The 18,746-nt window shown below is 31.4% G+C and overlaps 1 protein-coding gene across 1 annotated transcript in view; it reads right to left on the reverse strand.

The window, feature by feature from the left end:
- LOC106089450 (mediator of RNA polymerase II transcription subunit 27) overlaps positions 1-18,746 on the reverse strand; it is a 91,183-nt gene that overhangs the window by 353 nt on the left and 72,084 nt on the right. Inside the window, exons 3-4 of the mRNA XM_059362419.1 lie at positions 308-398; positions 16-231 (exon numbers count right to left, since the gene is read on the reverse strand). Coding sequence (XP_059218402.1) covers positions 16-231; positions 308-398 — 307 coding nt within the window. The remainder of the gene's footprint in view (positions 1-15; positions 232-307; positions 399-18,746) is intronic.

Genomic DNA, 18,746 nt, shown 5'->3' on the forward strand with positions numbered 1-18,746 from the left:
TCATTTCTAAATTACCATATAACTCTTGACAGCCAATTCGGGAAGTGTGGGCGAAAAGAAGTGTAACATCGCTGAGTGTGTATGCTCTTGAACTTTGCGAAATACCTCGTAACGAGATTCAGTCCACAAATCTTCAATTTCCATTGGTTCATCATACCCCTTTACGGTTACCCATTCGATTAGCACACCTTTACATATTATGGCGGCCTTCAAAACGTGACTTATGGTAGCCTGTATATAGTGGAATGGATATCACAGCATCATAATAGTTTGCCAAAAAAATAGATATATATAGATGAAGACTTACAATCACAACAGCATTGGAGCTAAATGGTCGGCAGACTTTGTAGGTTGTGTTGGTATGTGTGATGTCACTGTTGAACAGATTATCAATGAACCTAGAAAGAAGAGAAACATGTATGTAAGTATTTGTTAAAAAAAAAGAACAATTATAAAAGCATTTTTCAGCGGTTGTTATTCTCGGATTGATAATTTTTCTGACAGCACGGCTGTCAATAAAGCTACATATTTTTGCTACATTTGTATACCTTGACTGGTATACAATTCACTTGCCGTATACAACTCAAAATGCTGGACTACGGAGGTATTACAGGTAGCATAAAACAGACTGGAAACCTTTTCAAGGGAAATGGAATCTGTATATGGGCCTCTATCGTTATGCAAGTTGAGCGTGTAAAGCTATTTCGATAGACCATTTTTAGGTCTTTTAATTTTCATGCCCAAAAATATAGATTTTCTCAAAGTTTTTCAAAGAAAAAAAATTTTAAGATTTGCTTCAAACAGCATCACATGGATTTTCGAAATTTAGAAAATAGGAAGAAGTTACAGCATTTTCGAGCTTGACATTTCATAAGGTAATTTTGGATTTTGTAAATTTTAATTTTTTGGATATCAATCATGCGATTTTGAGCTTGTTTTTGAGGAAAACACTCAGGGATTGCATCACACCGCATTTTTTCGCTAAAAACTTTACTTCTGTGCACTCAATTCAAAAAATTTTGGGGCATCAAAAATTGAAAATTTTCATAAGGCTAACCCCTTTCCTAAAAAATTGCGAAAAATATGAAAGTGAAAATTTGAGGAAATACAGTTTATTTTTGGATTCCTATTCCAATTTCGAATCAGGAACTGCTTTTGGATTTTTGAAATTCGAAAAAATTAACGAGCTACAGCGTTTTCGACTTTAGAAAGGTTCCAGTTTGAAAGTCATATAAAATCACAATTATGCGATTTCGAGTTTGTTTTTTGAGAAAAACATTCAGGGATTGCATTATATCGCAATTTTTCGCCACAAACTTTACTTCTGTGTACTCAATTCAAAAATTTTTGGGGCATCAAAAATTGAAAATTTTCATAAGGCTAACCCCTTTCCAAAAAAATTGCGAAAAATATGAAAGTGAAAATTTGAGGAAATACCGTTTATTTTTAGATTCCTATTCCAATTTCGAATCATGAACTGCTTTTGGATTTTTGAAATTCGAAAAAATTAACGAGCTACAGCGTCTTCGACCTTGAAAAAGTTGCAGTTTGAAAGTCACATAAAATCACAATTATGCGATTTTGAGCTTGTTTTTTGAGAAAAACATTCAGGGATTGCATTATATCGCAATTTTTCGCCACAAACTTTACTTCTGTGTACACAATTCAAAAATTTTTGGGGCATCAAAAATTGAAAATTTTCATAAGGCTAACCCCTTTCCTAAAAAAAAGCAAAAAATATGAAAGTGAAAATTTGAGGAAATACCGTTTATTTTTAGATTCCTATTCAAATTTCGAATCATGAACTGCTTTTGGATTTTTGAAATTCGAAAAAATTAACGAGCTACAGCGTCTTCGACCTTGAAAAAGTTGCAGTTTGAAAGTCACATAAAATCACAATTATGCGATTTTGAGCTTGTTTTTTGAGAAAAACATTCAGGGATTGCATTATATCGCAATTTTTCGCCACAAACTTTACTTCTGTGTACTCAATTCAAAAATTTTTGGGGCATCAAACATTGAAAATTTTCATAAGCCTAACCCCTTTCCTAAAAAATTGCGAAAAATATGAAAGTGGAAATTTGAGGAAATACCTTTTATTTTTGGATTCCTATTTAAATTTCGAACCAGGAACTGCTTTTGGATTTTTGAAATACGAACAAATTAACGAGCTACAGCGTTTTCGACCTCGAAAAAGTTGCAGTTTGAAAGTCACATAAAATCACAATTATGCGATTTTGAACTTGTTTTTTTGAAGAAAACATTCAGGGATTGCATTATATCGCAATTTTTCGCCACAAACTTTACTTCTGTGTACTCAATTCAAAAATTTTTGGGGCATCAAAAATTGAAAATTTTCATAATTTTCCTAAAAAATTGCGAAAAATATGAAAGTGGAAATTTGAGGAAATACCTTTCATTTTTGGATTCCTATTCCAATTTCGAATCAGGAACTGCTTTTGGATTTTTGAAATTCGAACAAATTTACGAGCTACAGCGTTTTCGACCTTGAAAAGGTTGCAGTTTGAAAATCACATAAAATCACAATTATGCGATTTTGAGCTTGAGGTACAGCGTTTTCGACATTGAAAAGGTTGCAGTTTGTAAGTCACATAAAATCACAATTATGCGATTTTGAACTTGTTTTTTGAGAAAAACATTCAGGGATTGCATTATGTCGCAATTTTTCGCCACAAACTTTACTTCTGTGTACTCAATTCAAAAATTTTTGGGGCATCAAAAATTGAAAATTTTCATAAGGCTAACCCCTTTCCTAAAAAATTGCGAAAAATATGAAAGTGGAAATTTGAGGAAATACCTTTTATTTTTGGATTCCTATTTAAATTTCGAACCAGGAACTGCTTTTGGATTTTTGAAATACGAACAAATTAACGAGCTACAGCGTTTTCGACCTCGAAAAAGTTGCAGTTTGAAAGTCACATAAAATCACAATTATGCGATTTTGAACTTGTTTTTTTGAAGAAAACATTCAGGGATTGCATTATATCGCAATTTTTCGCCACAAACTTTACTTCTGTGTACTCAATTCAAAAATTTTTGGGGCATCAAAAATTGAAAATTTTCATAATTTTCCTAAAAAATTGCGAAAAATATGAAAGTGCAAATTTGAGGAAATACCTTTTAGTTTTGGATTCCTATTCCAATTTCGAATCAGGAACTGCTTTTGGATTTTTGAAATTCGAAAAAATTAACGATCTACAGCGTTTTCGACTTTGAAAAGGTTCCAGTTTGAAAGTCACATAAAATCACAATTCGATTTTGGACTTGTTTTTTGAGAAAAACATTCAGGGATTGCATTATGTCGCAATTTTTCGCCACAAACTTTACTTCTGTGTACTCAATTCAAAAATTTTTGGGGCATCAAAAATTGAAAATTTTCATAAGGCTAACCCCTTTCCTAAAAAATTGCGAAAAATATGAAAGTGAAAATTTGAGGAAATATCTTTTATTTTTGGATTCCTATTCAAATTTCGAACCAGGAACTGCTTTTGGATTTTTAAAATTCGAAAAAATTAACGAGCTACAGCGTTTTCGGGATTGCATTATATCGCAAGTTTTCGCCACAAACTTTACTTCTGTGTACTCAATTCAAAAATTTTTGGGGCATTAAAAATTGAAAATTTTCATAAGGCTAACCCCTTTCCTAAAAAAAAGCAAAAAATATGAAAGTGAAAATTTAAGGAAATACCGTTTATTTTTGAATTCCTATTCATATTTCGAATCAGGAACTGCTTTTGGATTTTTGAAATTCGAACAAATTAACGAGCTACAGCGTTTTCGACTTTGAAAAGGTTCCAGTTTGAAAGTCACATAAAAATCACAATTATGCGATTTTGAGCTTGTTTTTTGAGAAAAACATTCAGGGATTGCATTATATCGCAATTTTTCGCCACAAACTTTACTTCTGTGTACTCAATTCAAAAATTTTTGGAGCATCAAACATCGACAATTTTCATAAGGCTAACTAACCCCTTTCCAAAAAAATTGCGAAAAATATGAAAGTGAAAATTTGAGGAAATACCGTTTATTTTTGGATTCCTATTCCAATTTCGAATCAGGAACTGCCTTTGGATTTTTGAAATTCGAAAAAATGAACGAGCTACAGCGTTTTCGACTTTGAAAAGGTTCCAGTTTGAAAGTCACATAAAATCACAATTATGCGATTTTGAACTTGTTTTTTGAGAAAAACATTCAGGGATTGCATAATATCGCAATTTTTCGCCACAAACTTTACTTCTGTGTACTCAATTCAAACATTTTTGGGGCATCAAAAATTGAAAATTTTCATAAGGCTAACCCCTTTCCTGAAAAAAAGCAAAAAATATGAAAGTGAAAATCTAAGGAAATACCGTTTATTTTTGAATTCCTATTCATATTTCGAATCAGGAACTGCTTTTGGATTTTTGAAATTTGAAAAAATTAACGAGCTACAGCGTTTTCGACTTTGCAAAGGTTCCAGTTTGAAAGTCACATAAAATCACAATTATGCGATTTTGAGCTTTTTTTTGAGAAAAACATTCAGGGATTGCATTATATCGCAATTTTTGCCACAAACTTTACTTCTTTGTACTCAATTCAAAAATTTTTGGGGCATCAAAACTTGAAAATTTTCATAAGGCTAACCCCTTTCCTAAAAAATTGCGAAAAATATGAAAGTGAAAATTTAAGGAAATACCGTTTATTTTTGGATTCCTATTCCAATTTCGAATCAGGAACTGCTTTTGGATTTTTGAAATTCGAAAAAATTAACGAGCTACAGCGTTTTCGACTTTGAAAAGGTTCCAGTTTGAAAGTCACATAAAATCACAATTCGATTTTGAGCTTGTTTTTTGAGAAAAACATTCAGGGATTGCATTATATCGCAATTTTTCGCCACAAACTTTACTTCTGTGTACTCAATTCAAAAATTTTTGGGGCATCAAACATTGACAATTTTCATAAGGCTAACCCCTTTCCAAAAAAATTGCGAAAAATATGAAATTGAAAATTTAAGGAAATACCGTTTATTTTTGAATTCCTATTCATATTTCGAATCAGGAACTGCTTTTGGATTTTTGAAATTCGAACAAATTAACGAGCTACAGCGTTTTCGACTTTGAAAAGGTTCCAGTTTGAAAGTCACATAAAAATCACAATTATGCGATTTTGAGCTTGTTTTTTGAGAAAAACATTCAGGGATTGCATTATATCGCAATTTTTCGCCACAAACTTTACTTCTGTGTACTCAATTCAAAAATTTTTGGAGCATCAAACATCGACAATTTTCATAAGGCTAACTAACCCCTTTCCAAAAAAATTGCGAAAAATATGAAAGTGAAAATTTGAGGAAATACCGTTTATTTTTGGATTCCTATTCCAATTTCGAATCAGGAACTGCCTTTGGATTTTTGAAATTCGAAAAAATGAACGAGCTACAGCGTTTTCGACTTTGAAAAGGTTCCAGTTTGAAAGTCACATAAAATCACAATTATGCGATTTTGAACTTGTTTTTTGAGAAAAACATTCAGGGATTGCATAATATCGCAATTTTTCGCCACAAACTTTACTTCTGTGTACTCAATTCAAACATTTTTGGGGCATCAAAAATTGAAAATTTTCATAAGGCTAACCCCTTTCCTAAAAAAAAGCAAAAAATATGAAAGTGAAAATTTAAGGAAATACCGTTTATTTTTGAATTCCTATTCATATTTCGAATCAGGAACTGCTCTTGGATTTTTGAAATTTGAAAAAATTAACGAGCTACAGCGTTTTCGACTTTGCAAAGGTTCCAGTTTGAAAGTCACATAAAATCACAATTATGCGATTTTGAGCTTGTTTTTTGAGAAAAACATTCAGGGATTGCATTATATCGCAATTTTTGCCACAAACTTTACTTCTTTGTACTCAATTCAAAAATTTTTGGGGCATCAAAAATTGAAAATTTTCATAAGGCTAACCCCTTTCCTAAAAAATTGCGAAAAATATGAAAGTGAAAATTTAAGGAAATACCGTTTATTTTTGGATTCCTATTCCAATTTCGAATCAGGAACTGCTTTTGGATTTTTGAAATTCGAAAAAATTAACGAGCTACAGCGTTTTCGACTTTGAAAAGGTTCCAGTTTGAAAGTCACATAAAATCACAATTCGATTTTGAGCTTGTTTTTTGAGAAAAACATTCAGGGATTGCATTATATCGCAATTTTTCGCCACAAACTTTACTTCTGTGTACTCAATTCAAAAATTTTTGGGGCATCAAACATTGACAATTTTCATAAGGCTAACCCCTTTCCAAAAAAATTGCGAAAAATATGAAATTGAAAATTTAAGGAAATACCGTTTATTTTTGGATTCCTATTCCAATTTCGAATCGGGAACTGCTTTTGGATTTTTGAAATTCGAACAAATTAACGAGCTACAGCGTTTTCGACCTTGAAAAAGTTGCAGTTTGAAAGTCACATAAAATCACAATTATGCGATTTTGAACTTGTTTTTTGAGAAAAACATTCAGGGATTGCATTATATCGCAATTTTTCGCCACAAACTTTACTTCTGTGTACTCAATTCAAAAATTTTTGGGGCATCAAAAATTGAAAATTTTCATAAGGCTAACCCCTTTCCAAAAAAATTGCGAAAAATATGAAAGTGAAAATTTGAGGAAATACCGTTTATTTTTGGATTCCTATTCCAATTTCGAATCAGGAACTGCTTTTGGATTTTTGAAATTCGAACAAATTAACGAGCTACAGCGTTTTCGACCTTGAAAAAGTTGCAGTTTGAAAGTCACATAAAATCACAATTATGCGATTTTGAGCTTGTTTTTTGAGAAAAACATTCAGGGATTGCATTATGTCGCAATTTTTCGCCACAAACTTTACTTCTGTGTACTCAATTCAAAAATTTTTGGGGCATCAAAAATTGAAAATTTTCATAAGGCTAACCCCTTTCCTAAAAAATTGCGAAAAATATGAAAGTGAAAATTTAAGGAAATACCGTTTATTTTTGAATTCCTATTCCAATTTCGAATCAGGAACTGCTTTTGGATTTTTGAAATTCGAAAAAATTAACGAGCTACAGCGTTTTCGACTTTGAAAAGGTTCCAGTTTGAAAGTCACATAAAATCACAATTCGATTTTGAGCTTGTTTTTTGAGAAAAACATTCAGGGATTGCATTATATCGCAATTTTTCGCCACAAACTTTACTTCTGTGTACTCAATTCAAAAATTGCGAAAAATATGAAAGTGAAAATTTGAGGAAATACCGTTTATTTTTGGATTCCTATTCCAATTTCGAATCAGGAACTGCTTTTGGATTTTTGAAATTGGAAAAAATGAACGAGGTACAGCGTTTTCGACCTTGAAAAGGTTGCAGTTTGAAAGTCACATAAAATCACAATTATGCGATTTTGAACTTGTTTTTTGAGAAAAACATTCAGGGATTGCATTATGTCGCAATTTTTCGCCACAAACTGTACTTCTGTGTACTCAATTCAAAAATTTTTGAAGCATCAAACATTGACAATTTTCATAAGGCTTTCCTAAAAAATTGCGAAAAATATGAAAGTGAAAATTTAAGGAAATACCGTTTATTTTTGGATTCCTATTCCAATTTCGAATCGGGAACTGCTTTTGGATTTTTGAAATTCGAACAAATTAACGAGCTACAGCGTTTTCGACCTTGAAAAAGTTGCAGTTTGAAAGTCACATAAAATCACAATTATGCGATTTTGAACTTGTTTTTTGAGAAAAACATTCAGGGATTGCATTATATCGCAATTTTTCGCCACAAACTTTACTTCTGTGTACTCAATTCAAAAATTTTTGGGGCATCAAAAATTGAAAATTTTCATAAAGCTAACCCCTTTCCAAAAAAATTGCGAAAAATATGAAAGTGAAAATTTGAGGAAATACCGTTTATTTTTGGATTACTATTCCAATTTCGAATCAGGAACTGCTTTTGGATTTTTGAAATTCGAACAAATTAACGAGCTACAGCGTTTTCGACCTTGAAAAAGTTGCAGTTTGAAAGTCACATAAAATCACAATTATGCGATGTTAAACTTGTTTTTTGAGAAAAACATTCAGGGATTGCATTATATCGCAATTTTTCGCCACAAACTTTACTTCTGTGTACTCAATTCAAACATTTTTGGGGCATCAAAAATTGAAAATTTTCGTAAGGCTAACCCCTTTCCTACAAAATTGCGAAAAATATGTAAGTGAAAATTTGAGGAAATACCGTTTATTTTTGGATTCCTATTCCAATTTCGAATCGGGAACTGCTTTTGGATTTTTGAAATTCGAACAAATTAACGAGCTACAGCGTTTTCGACCTTGAAAAAGTTGCAGTTTGAAAGTCACATAAAATCACAATTATGCGATTTTGAGCTTGTTTTTTGAGAAAAACATTCAGGGATTGCATTATATCGCAATTTTTCGCCACAAACTTTACTTCTGTGTACTCAATTCAAACATTTTTGGGGCATCAAAAATTGAAAATTTTCATAAGGCTAACCCCTTTCCAAAAAAATTGCGAAAAATATGAAAGTGAAAATTTGAGGAAATACCGTTTATTTTTGGATTACTATTCCAATTTCGAATCGGGAACTGATTTTGGATTTTTGAAATTCGAACAAATTAACGAGCTACAGCGTTTTCGACCTTGAAAAAGTTGCAGTTTGAAAGTCACATAAAATCACAATTATGCGATGTTAAACTTGTTTTTTGAGAAAAACATTCAGGGAGTGCATTATATCGCAATTTTTCGCCACAAACTTTACTTCTGTGTACTCAATTCAAAAATTTTTGGGGCATCAAAAATTGAAAATTTTCATAAGGCTAACCCCTTTCTAAAAAAATTTCGAAAAATATGAAAGTGAAAATTTGAGGAAATACCGTTTATTTTTGGATTACTATTCCAATTTCGAATCGGGAACTGCTTTTGGATTTTTGAAATTCGAACAAATTAACGAGCTACAGCGTTTTCGACCTTGAAAAAGTTGCAGTTTGAAAGTCACATAAAATCACAATTATGCGATGTTAAACTTGTTTTTTGAGAAAAACATTCAGGGATTGCATTATATCGCAATTTTTCGCCACAAACTTTACTTCTGTGTACTCAATTCAAACATTTTTGGGGCATCAAAAATTGAAAATTTTCATAAGGCTAACCCCTTTCCAAAAAAATTGCGAAAAATATGAAAGTGAAAATTTGAGGAAATACCGTTTATTTTTAGATTCCTATTCCAATTTCGAATCATGAACTGCTTTTGGATTTTTGAAATTCGAAAAAATTAACGAGCTACAGCGTTTTCGACTTTGAAAAGGTTCCAGTTTGAAAGTCACATAAAATCACAATTCGATTTTGAGATTGTTTTTTGAGAAAAACATTCAGGGATTGCATAATATCGCAATTTTTCGCCACAAACTTTACTTCTGTGTACTCAATTCAAAAATTTTTGGGGCATCAAAAATTGAAAATTTTCATAAGGCTAACCCCTTTCCAAAAAAATTGCGAAAAATATGAAAGTGAAAATTTGAGGAAATACCGTTTATTTTTGGATTCCTATTCCAATTTCGAATCAGGAACTGCCTTTGGATTTTTGAAATTCGAAAAAATGAACGAGCTACAGCGTTTTCGACTTTGAAAAGGTTCCAGTTTGAAAGTCACATAAAATCACAATTCGATTTTGAGATTGTTTTGTTAGAAAAACATTCAGGATTGCATAATATCGCAATTTTTCGCCACAAACTTTACTTCTGTGTACTCAATTCAAAAATTTTTGGGGCATCAAAAATTGAAAATTTTCATAAGGCTAACCCCTTTCCTAAAAAAAAGCAAAAAATATGAAAGTGAAAATTTAAGGAAATACCGTTTATTTTTGAATTCCTATTCATATTTCGAATCAGGAACTGCTTTTGGATTTTTGAAATTCGAAAAAATTAACGAGCTACAGCGTTTTCGACTTTGCAAAGGTTCCAGTTTGAAAGTCACATAAAATCACAATTATGCGATTTTGAGCTTGTTTTTTGAGAAAAACATTCAGGGATTGCATTATATCGCAATTTTTCGCCACAAACTTTACTTATGTGCACTCAATTCAAAAATTTTTGTGGCATCAAAAATTGAAAATTTTCATAAGGCTAACCCCTTTCCTAAAAAATTGCGAAAAATATGAAAGTGAAAATTTAAGGAAATACCGTTTATTTTTGGATTCCTATTCCAATTTCGAATCAGGAACTGCTTTTGGATTTTTGAAATTCGAAAAAATTAACGATGTACAGCGTTTTCGACTTTGAAAAGGTTCCAGTTTGAAAGTCACATAAAATCACAATTCGATTTTGGACTTGTTTTTTGAGAAAAACATTCAGGGATTGCATTATATCGCAATTTTTCGCCACAAACTTTACTTCTGTGCACTCAATTCAAACATTTTTGTGGCATCAAACATTGAAAATTTTCATAAGGCTAACCCCTTTCCTAAAAAATTGCGAAAAATATGAAAGTGAAAATTTGAGGAAATACCGTTTATTTTTGAATTCCTATTCATATTTCGAATCAGGAACTGCTTTTGGATTTTTGAAATTCGAAAAAATTAACGAGCTACAGCGTTTTCGACTTTGCAAAGGTTCCAGTTTGAAAGTCACATAAAATCACAATTATGCGATTTTGAGCTTGTTTTTTGAGAAAAACATTCAGGATTGCATAATATCGCAATTTTTCGCCACAAACTTTACTTCTGTGTACTCAATTCAAACATTTTTGAAGCATCAAACATTGAAAATTTTCAAAAGGCTAACCCCTTTCCTAAAAAAAAGCAAAAAATATGAAAGTGAAAATTTGAGGAAATACCGTTTATTTTTAGATTCCTATTCCAATTTCGAATCCTGAACTGCTTTTGGATTTTTGAAATTCGAAAAAATTAACGAGCTACAGCGTCTTCGACCTTGAAAAAGTTGCAGTTTGAAAGTCACATAAAATCACAATTATGCGATTTTGAACTTGTTTTTTGAGAAAAACATTCAGGGATTGCATTATATCGCAATTTTTCGCCACAAACTTTACTTATGTGCACTCAATTCAAAAATTTTTGTGGCATCAAAAATTGAAAATTTTCATAAGGCTAACCCCTTTCCTAAAAAATTGCGAAAAATATGAAAGTGAAAATTTAAGGAAATACCGTTTATTTTTGGATTCCTATTCCAATTTCGAATCAGGAACTGCTTTTGGATTTTTGAAATTCGAAAAAATTAACGATGTACAGCGTTTTCGACTTTGAAAAGGTTCCAGTTTGAAAGTCACAAAAAATCACAATTCGATTTTGGACTTGTTTTTTGAGAAAAACATTCAGGGATTGCATTATATCGCAATTTTTCGCCACAAACTTTACTTCTGTGCACTCAATTCAAACATTTTTGTGGCATCAAACATTGAAAATTTTCATAAGGCTAACCCCTTTCCTAAAAAATTGCGAAAAATATGAAAGTGAAAATTTGAGGAAATACCGTTTATTTTTGGATTCCTATTCCAATTTCGAATCAGGAACTGCTTTTGGATTTTTGAAATTCGAACAAATTAACGAGCTACAGCGTTTTCGACTTTGAAAAGGTTCCAGTTTGAAAGTCACATAAAATCACAATTATGCGATTTTGAGCTTGTTTTTTGAGAAAAACATTCAGGGATTGCATTATATCGCAATTTTTCGCCACAAACTTTACTTCTGTGTACTCAATTCAAAAATTTTTGAAAGTGAAAATTTAAGGAAATACCGTTTATTTTTGAATTCCTATTCCAATTTCGAATCAGGAACTGCTTTTGGATTTTTGAAATTCGAACAAATTAACGAGCTACAGCGTTTTCGACTTTGAAAAGGTTCCAGTTTGAAAGTCACATAAAATCACAATTATGCGATTTTGAGCTTGTTTTTTGAGAAAAACATTCAGGGATTGCATTATATCGCAATTTTTCGCCACAAACTTTACTTCTGTGTACTCAATTCAAAAATTTTTGGAGCATCAAACATCGACAATTTTCATAAGGCTAACCCCTTTCCAAAAAAATTGCGAAAAATATGAAAGTGAAAATTTGAGGAAATACCGTTTATTTTTGGATTCCTATTCCAATTTCGAATCAGGAACTGCCTTTGGATTTTTGAAATTCGAAAAAATGAACGAGCTACAGCGTTTTCGACTTTGAAAAGGTTCCAGTTTGAAAGTCACATAAAATCACAATTCGATTTTGAGATTGTTTTTTGAGAAAAACATTCAGGGATTGCATAATATCGCAATTTTTCGCCACAAACTTTACTTCTGTGTACTCAATTCAAAAATTTTTGGGGCATCAAAAATTGAAAATTTTCATAAGGCTAACCCCTTTCCTAAAAAAAAGCAAAAAATATGAAAGTGAAAATTTAAGGAAATACCGTTTATTTTTGAATTCCTATTCATATTTCGAATCAGGAACTGCTTTTGGATTTTTGAAATTCGAACAAATTAACGAGCTACAGCGTTTTCGACTTTGAAAAGGTTCCAGTTTGAAAGTCACATAAAATCACAATTATGCGATTTTGAGCTTGTTTTTTGAGAAAAACATTCAGGGATTGCATTATATCGCAATTTTTCGCCACAAACTTTACTTCTGTGTACTCAATTCAAACATTTTTGGAGCATCAAACATCGACAATTTTCATAAGGCTAACCCCTTTCCAAAAAAATTGCGAAAAATATGAAAGTGAAATTTTGAGGAAATACCGTTTATTTTTGGATTCCTATTCCAATTTCGAATCAGGAACTGCCTTTGGATTTTTGAAATTCGAAAAAATTAACGAGCTACAGCGTTTTCGACTTTGAAAAGGTTCCAGTTTGAAAGTCACATAAAATCACAATTCGATTTTGAGATTGTTTTTTGAGAAAAACATTCAGGGATTGCATAATATCGCAATTTTTCGCCACAAACTTTACTTCTGTGTACTCAATTCAAAAATTTTTGGGGCATCAAAAATTGAAAATTTTCATAAGGCTAACCCCTTTCCTAAAAAAAAGCAAAAAATATGAAAGTGAAAATTTAAGGAAATACCGTTTATTTTTGAATTCCTATTCATATTTCGAATCAGGAACTGCTTTTGGATTTTTGAAATTCGAAAAAATTAACGAGCTACAGCGTTTTCGACTTTGCAAAGGTTCCAGTTTGAAAGTCACATAAAATCACAATTCGATTTTGAGATTGTTTTTTGAGAAAAACATTCAGGGATTGCATAATATCGCAATTTTTCGCCACAAACTTTACTTCTGTGTACTCAATTCAAAAATTTTTGGGGCATCAAAAATTGAAAATTTTCATAAGGCTAACCCCTTTCCTAAAAAAAAGCAAAAAATATGAAAGTGAAAATTTGAGGAAATACCGTTTATTTTTAGATTCCTATTCCAATTTCGAATCCTGAACTGCTTTTGGATTTTTGAAATTCGAAAAAATTAACGAGCTACAGCGTCTTCGACCTTGAAAAAGTTGCAGTTTGAAAGTCACATAAAATCACAATTATGCGATTTTGAACTTGTTTTTTGAGAAAAACATTCAGGGATTGCATTATATCGCAATTTTTCGCCACAAACTTTACTTATGTGCACTCAATTCAAAAATTTTTGTGGCATCAAAAATTGAAAATTTTCATAAGGCTAACCCCTTTCCTAAAAAATTGCGAAAAATATGAAAGTGAAAATTTAAGGAAATACCGTTTATTTTTGGATTCCTATTCCAATTTCGAATCAGGAACTGCTTTTGGATTTTTGAAATTCGAAAAAATTAACGATGTACAGCGTTTTCGACTTTGAAAAGGTTCCAGTTTGAAAGTCACATAAAATCACAATTCGATTTTGGACTTGTTTTTTGAGAAAAACATTCAGGGATTGCATTATATCGCAATTTTTCGCCACAAACTTTACTTCTGTGCACTCAATTCAAACATTTTTGTGGCATCAAACATTGAAAATTTTCATAAGGCTAACCCCTTTCCTAAAAAATTGCGAAAAATATGAAAGTGAAAATTTGAGGAAATACCGTTTATTTTTGGATTCCTATTCCAATTTCGAATCAGGAACTGCTTTTGGATTTTTGAAATTCGAACAAATTAACGAGCTACAGCGTTTTCGACTTTGAAAAGGTTCCAGTTTGAAAGTCACATAAAATCACAATTATGCGATTTTGAGCTTGTTTTTTGAGAAAAACATTCAGGGATTGCATTATATCGCAATTTTTCGCCACAAACTTTACTTCTGTGTACTCAATTCAAAAATTTTTGAAAGTGAAAATTTAAGGAAATACCGTTTATTTTTGAATTCCTATTCCAATTTCGAATCAGGAACTGCTTTTGGATTTTTGAAATTCGAACAAATTAACGAGCTACAGCGTTTTCGACTTTGAAAAGGTTCCAGTTTGAAAGTCACATAAAATCACAATTATGCGATTTTGAGCTTGTTTTTTGAGAAAAACATTCAGGGATTGCATTATATCGCAATTTTTCGCCACAAACTTTACTTCTGTGTACTCAATTCAAAAATTTTTGGAGCATCAAACATCGACAATTTTCATAAGGCTAACCCCTTTCCAAAAAAATTGCGAAAAATATGAAAGTGAAAATTTGAGGAAATACCGTTTATTTTTGGATTCCTATTCCAATTTCGAATCAGGAACTGCCTTTGGATTTTTGAAATTCGAAAAAATGAACGAGCTACAGCGTTTTCGACTTTGAAAAGGTTCCAGTTTGAAAGTCACATAAAATCACAATTCGATTTTGAGATTGTTTTTTGAGAAAAACATTCAGGGATTGCATAATATCGCAATTTTTCGCCACAAACTTTACTTCTGTGTACTCAATTCAAAAATTTTTGGGGCATCAAAAATTGAAAATTTTCATAAGGCTAACTAACCCCTTTCCTAAAAAAAAGCAAAAAATATGAAAGTGAAAATTTAAGGAAATACCGTTTATTTTTGAATTCCTATTCATATTTCGAATCAGGAACTGCTTTTGGATTTTTGAAATTCGAACAAATTAACGAGCTACAGCGTTTTCGACTTTGAAAAGGTTCCAGTTTGAAAGTCACATAAAATCACAATTATGCGATTTTGAGCTTGTTTTTTGAGAAAAACATTCAGGGATTGCATTATATCGCAATTTTTCGCCACAAACTTTACTTCTGTGTACTCAATTCAAAAATTTTTGGAGCATCAAACATCGACAATTTTCATAAGGCTAACCCCTTTCCAAAAAAATTGCGAAAAATATGAAAGTGAAAATTTGAGGAAATACCGTTTATTTTTGGATTCCTATTCCAATTTCGAATCAGGAACTGCCTTTGGATTTTTGAAATTCGAAAAAATTAACGAGCTACAGCGTTTTCGACTTTGAAAAGGTTCCAGTTTGAAAGTCACATAAAATCACAATTCGATTTTGAGATTGTTTTTTGAGAAAAACATTCAGGGATTGCATTATATCGCAATTTTTCGCCACAAACTTTACTTCTGTGTACACAATTCAAAAATTTTTGGGGCATCAAAAATTGAAAATTTTCATAAGGCTAACCCCTTTCCTAAAAAAAAGCAAAAAATATGAAAGTGAAAATTTGAGGAAATACCGTTTATTTTTAGATTCCTATTCCAATTTCGAATCATGAACTGCTTTTGGATTTTTGAAATTCGAAAAAATTAACGAGCTACAGCGTTTTCGACCTCGAAAAAGTTGCAGTTTGAAAGTCACATAAAATCACAATTATGCGATTTTGAACTTGTTTTTTTGAAGAAAACATTCAGGGATTGCATTATATCGCAATTTTTCGCCACAAACTTTACTTCTGTGTACTCAATTCAAAAATTTTTGGGGCATCAAAAATTGAAAATTTTCATAATTTTCCTAAAAAATTGCGAAAAATATGAAAGTGGAAATTTGAGGAAATACCTTTCATTTTTGGATTCCTATTCCAATTTCGAATCAGGAACTGCTTTTGGATTTTTGAAATTCGAACAAATTTACGAGCTACAGCGTTTTCGACCTTGAAAAGGTTGCAGTTTGAAAATCACATAAAATCACAATTATGCGATTTTGAGCTTGAGGTACAGCGTTTTCGACATTGAAAAGGTTGCAGTTTGAAAGTCACATAAAATCACAATTATGCGATTTTGAACTTGTTTTTTGAGAAAAACATTCAGGGATTGCATTATGTCGCAATTTTTCGCCACAAACTTTACTTCTGTGTACTCAATTCAAAAATTTTTGGGGCATCAAAAATTGAAAATTTTCATAAGGCTAACCCCTTTCCTAAAAAATTGCGAAAAATATGAAAGTGAAAATTTAAGGAAATACCGTTTATTTTTGGATTCCTATTCTAATTTCGAATCAGGAACTGCTTTTGGATTTTTGAAATTCGAAAAAATTAACGATCTACAGCGTTTTCGACTTTGAAAAGGTTCCAGTTTGAAAGTCACATAAAATCACAATTCGATTTTGGACTTGTTTTTTGAGAAAAACATTCAGGGATTGCATTATGTCGCAATTTTTCGCCACAAACTTTACTTCTGTGTACTCAATTCAAAAATTTTTGGGGCATCAAAAATTGAAAATTTTCATAAGGCTAACCCCTTTCCTAAAAAATTGCGAAAAATATGAAAGTGAAAATTTGAGGAAATATCTTTTATTTTTGGATTCCTATTCAAATTTCGAACCAGGAACTGCTTTTGGATTTTTAAAATTCGAAAAAATTAACGAGCTACAGCGTTTTCGGGATTGCATTATATCGCAAGTTTTCGCCACAAACTTTACTTCTGTGTACTCAATTCAAAAATTTTTGGGGCATTAAAAATTGAAAATTTTCATAAGGCTAACCCCTTTCCTAAAAAAAAGCAAAAAATATGAAAGTGAAAATTTAAGGAAATACCGTTTATTTTTGAATTCCTATTCATATTTCGAATCAGGAACTGCTTTTGGATTTTTGAAATTCGAACAAATTAACGAGCTACAGCGTTTTCGACTTTGAAAAGGTTCCAGTTTGAAAGTCACATAAAAATCACAATTATGCGATTTTGAGCTTGTTTTTTGAGAAAAACATTCAGGGATTGCATTATATCGCAATTTTTCGCCACAAACTTTACTTCTGTGTACTCAATTCAAAAATTTTTGGAGCATCAAACATCGACAATTTTCATAAGGCTAACCCCTTTCCCAAAAAAATTGCGAAAAATATGAAAGTGAAAATTTGAGGAAATACCGTTTATTTTTGGATTCCTATTCCAATTTCGAATCAGGAACTGCCTTTGGATTTTTGAAATTCGAAAAAATGAACGAGCTACAGCGTTTTCGACTTTGAAAAGGTTCCAGTTTGAAAGTCACATAAAATCACAATTATGCGATTTTGAACTTGTTTTTTGAGAAAAACATTCAGGGATTGCATAATATCGCAATTTTTCGCCACAAACTTTACTTTGTGTACTCAATTCAAACATTTTTGGGGCATCAAAAATTGAAAATTTTCATAAGGCTAACCCCTTTCCTAAAAAAAAGCAAAAAATATGAAAGTGAAAATTTAAGGAAATACCGTTTATTTTTGAATTCCTATTCATATTTCGAATCAGGAACTGCTTTTGGATTTTTGAAATTTGAAAAAATTAACGAGCTACAGCGTTTTCGACTTTGCAAAGGTTCCAGTTTGAAAGTCACATAAAATCACAATTATGCGATTTTGAGCTTGTTTTTTGAGAAAAACATTCAGGGATTGCATTATATCGCAATTTTTGCCACAAACTTTACTTCTTTGTACTCAATTCAAAAATTTTTGGGGCATCAAAAATTGAAAATTTTCATAAGGCTAACCCCTTTCCTAAAAAATTGCGAAAAATATGAAAGTGAAAATTTAAGGAAATACCGTTTATTTTTGGATTCCTATTCTAATTTCGAATCAGGAACTGCTTTTGGATTTTTGAAATTCGAAAAAATTAACGATCTACAGCGTTTTCGACTTTGAAAAGGTTCCAGTTTGAAAGTCACATAAAATCACAATTCGATTTTGGACTTGTTTTTTGAGAAAAACATTCAGGGATTGCATTATGTCGCAATTTTTCGCCACAAACTTTACTTCTGTGTACTCAATTCAAAAATTTTTGGGGCATCAAAAATTGAAAATTTTCATAAGGCTAACCCCTTTCCTAAAAAATTGCGAAAAATATGAAAGTGAAAATTTGAGGAAATATCTTTTATTTTTGGATTCCTATTCAAATTTCGAACCAGGAACTGCTTTTGGATTTTTAAAATTCGAAAAAATTAACGAGCTACAGCGTTTTCGGGATTGCATTATATCGCAAGTTTTCGCCACAAACTTTACTTCTGTGTACTCAATTCAAAAATTTTTGGGGCATTAAAAATTGAAAATTTTCATAAGGCTAACCCCTTTCCTAAAAAAAAGCAAAAAATATGAAAGTGAAAATTTAAGGAAATACCGTTTATTTTTGAATTCCTATTCATATTTCGAATCAGGAACTGCTTTTGGATTTTTGAAATTCGAACAAATTAACGAGCTACAGCGTTTTCGACTTTGAAAAGGTTCCAGTTTGAAAGTCACATAAAAATCACAATTATGCGATTTTGAGCTTGTTTTTTGAGAAAAACATTCAGGGATTGCATTATATCGCAATTTTTCGCCACAAACTTTACTTCTGTGTACTCAATTCAAAAATTTTTGGAGCATCAAACATCGACAATTTTCATAAG

This window comes from Stomoxys calcitrans, chromosome 2 (assembly GCF_963082655.1).
Source record: "Stomoxys calcitrans chromosome 2, idStoCalc2.1, whole genome shotgun sequence".
NCBI lineage: Eukaryota > Metazoa > Arthropoda > Insecta > Diptera > Muscidae > Stomoxys > Stomoxys calcitrans.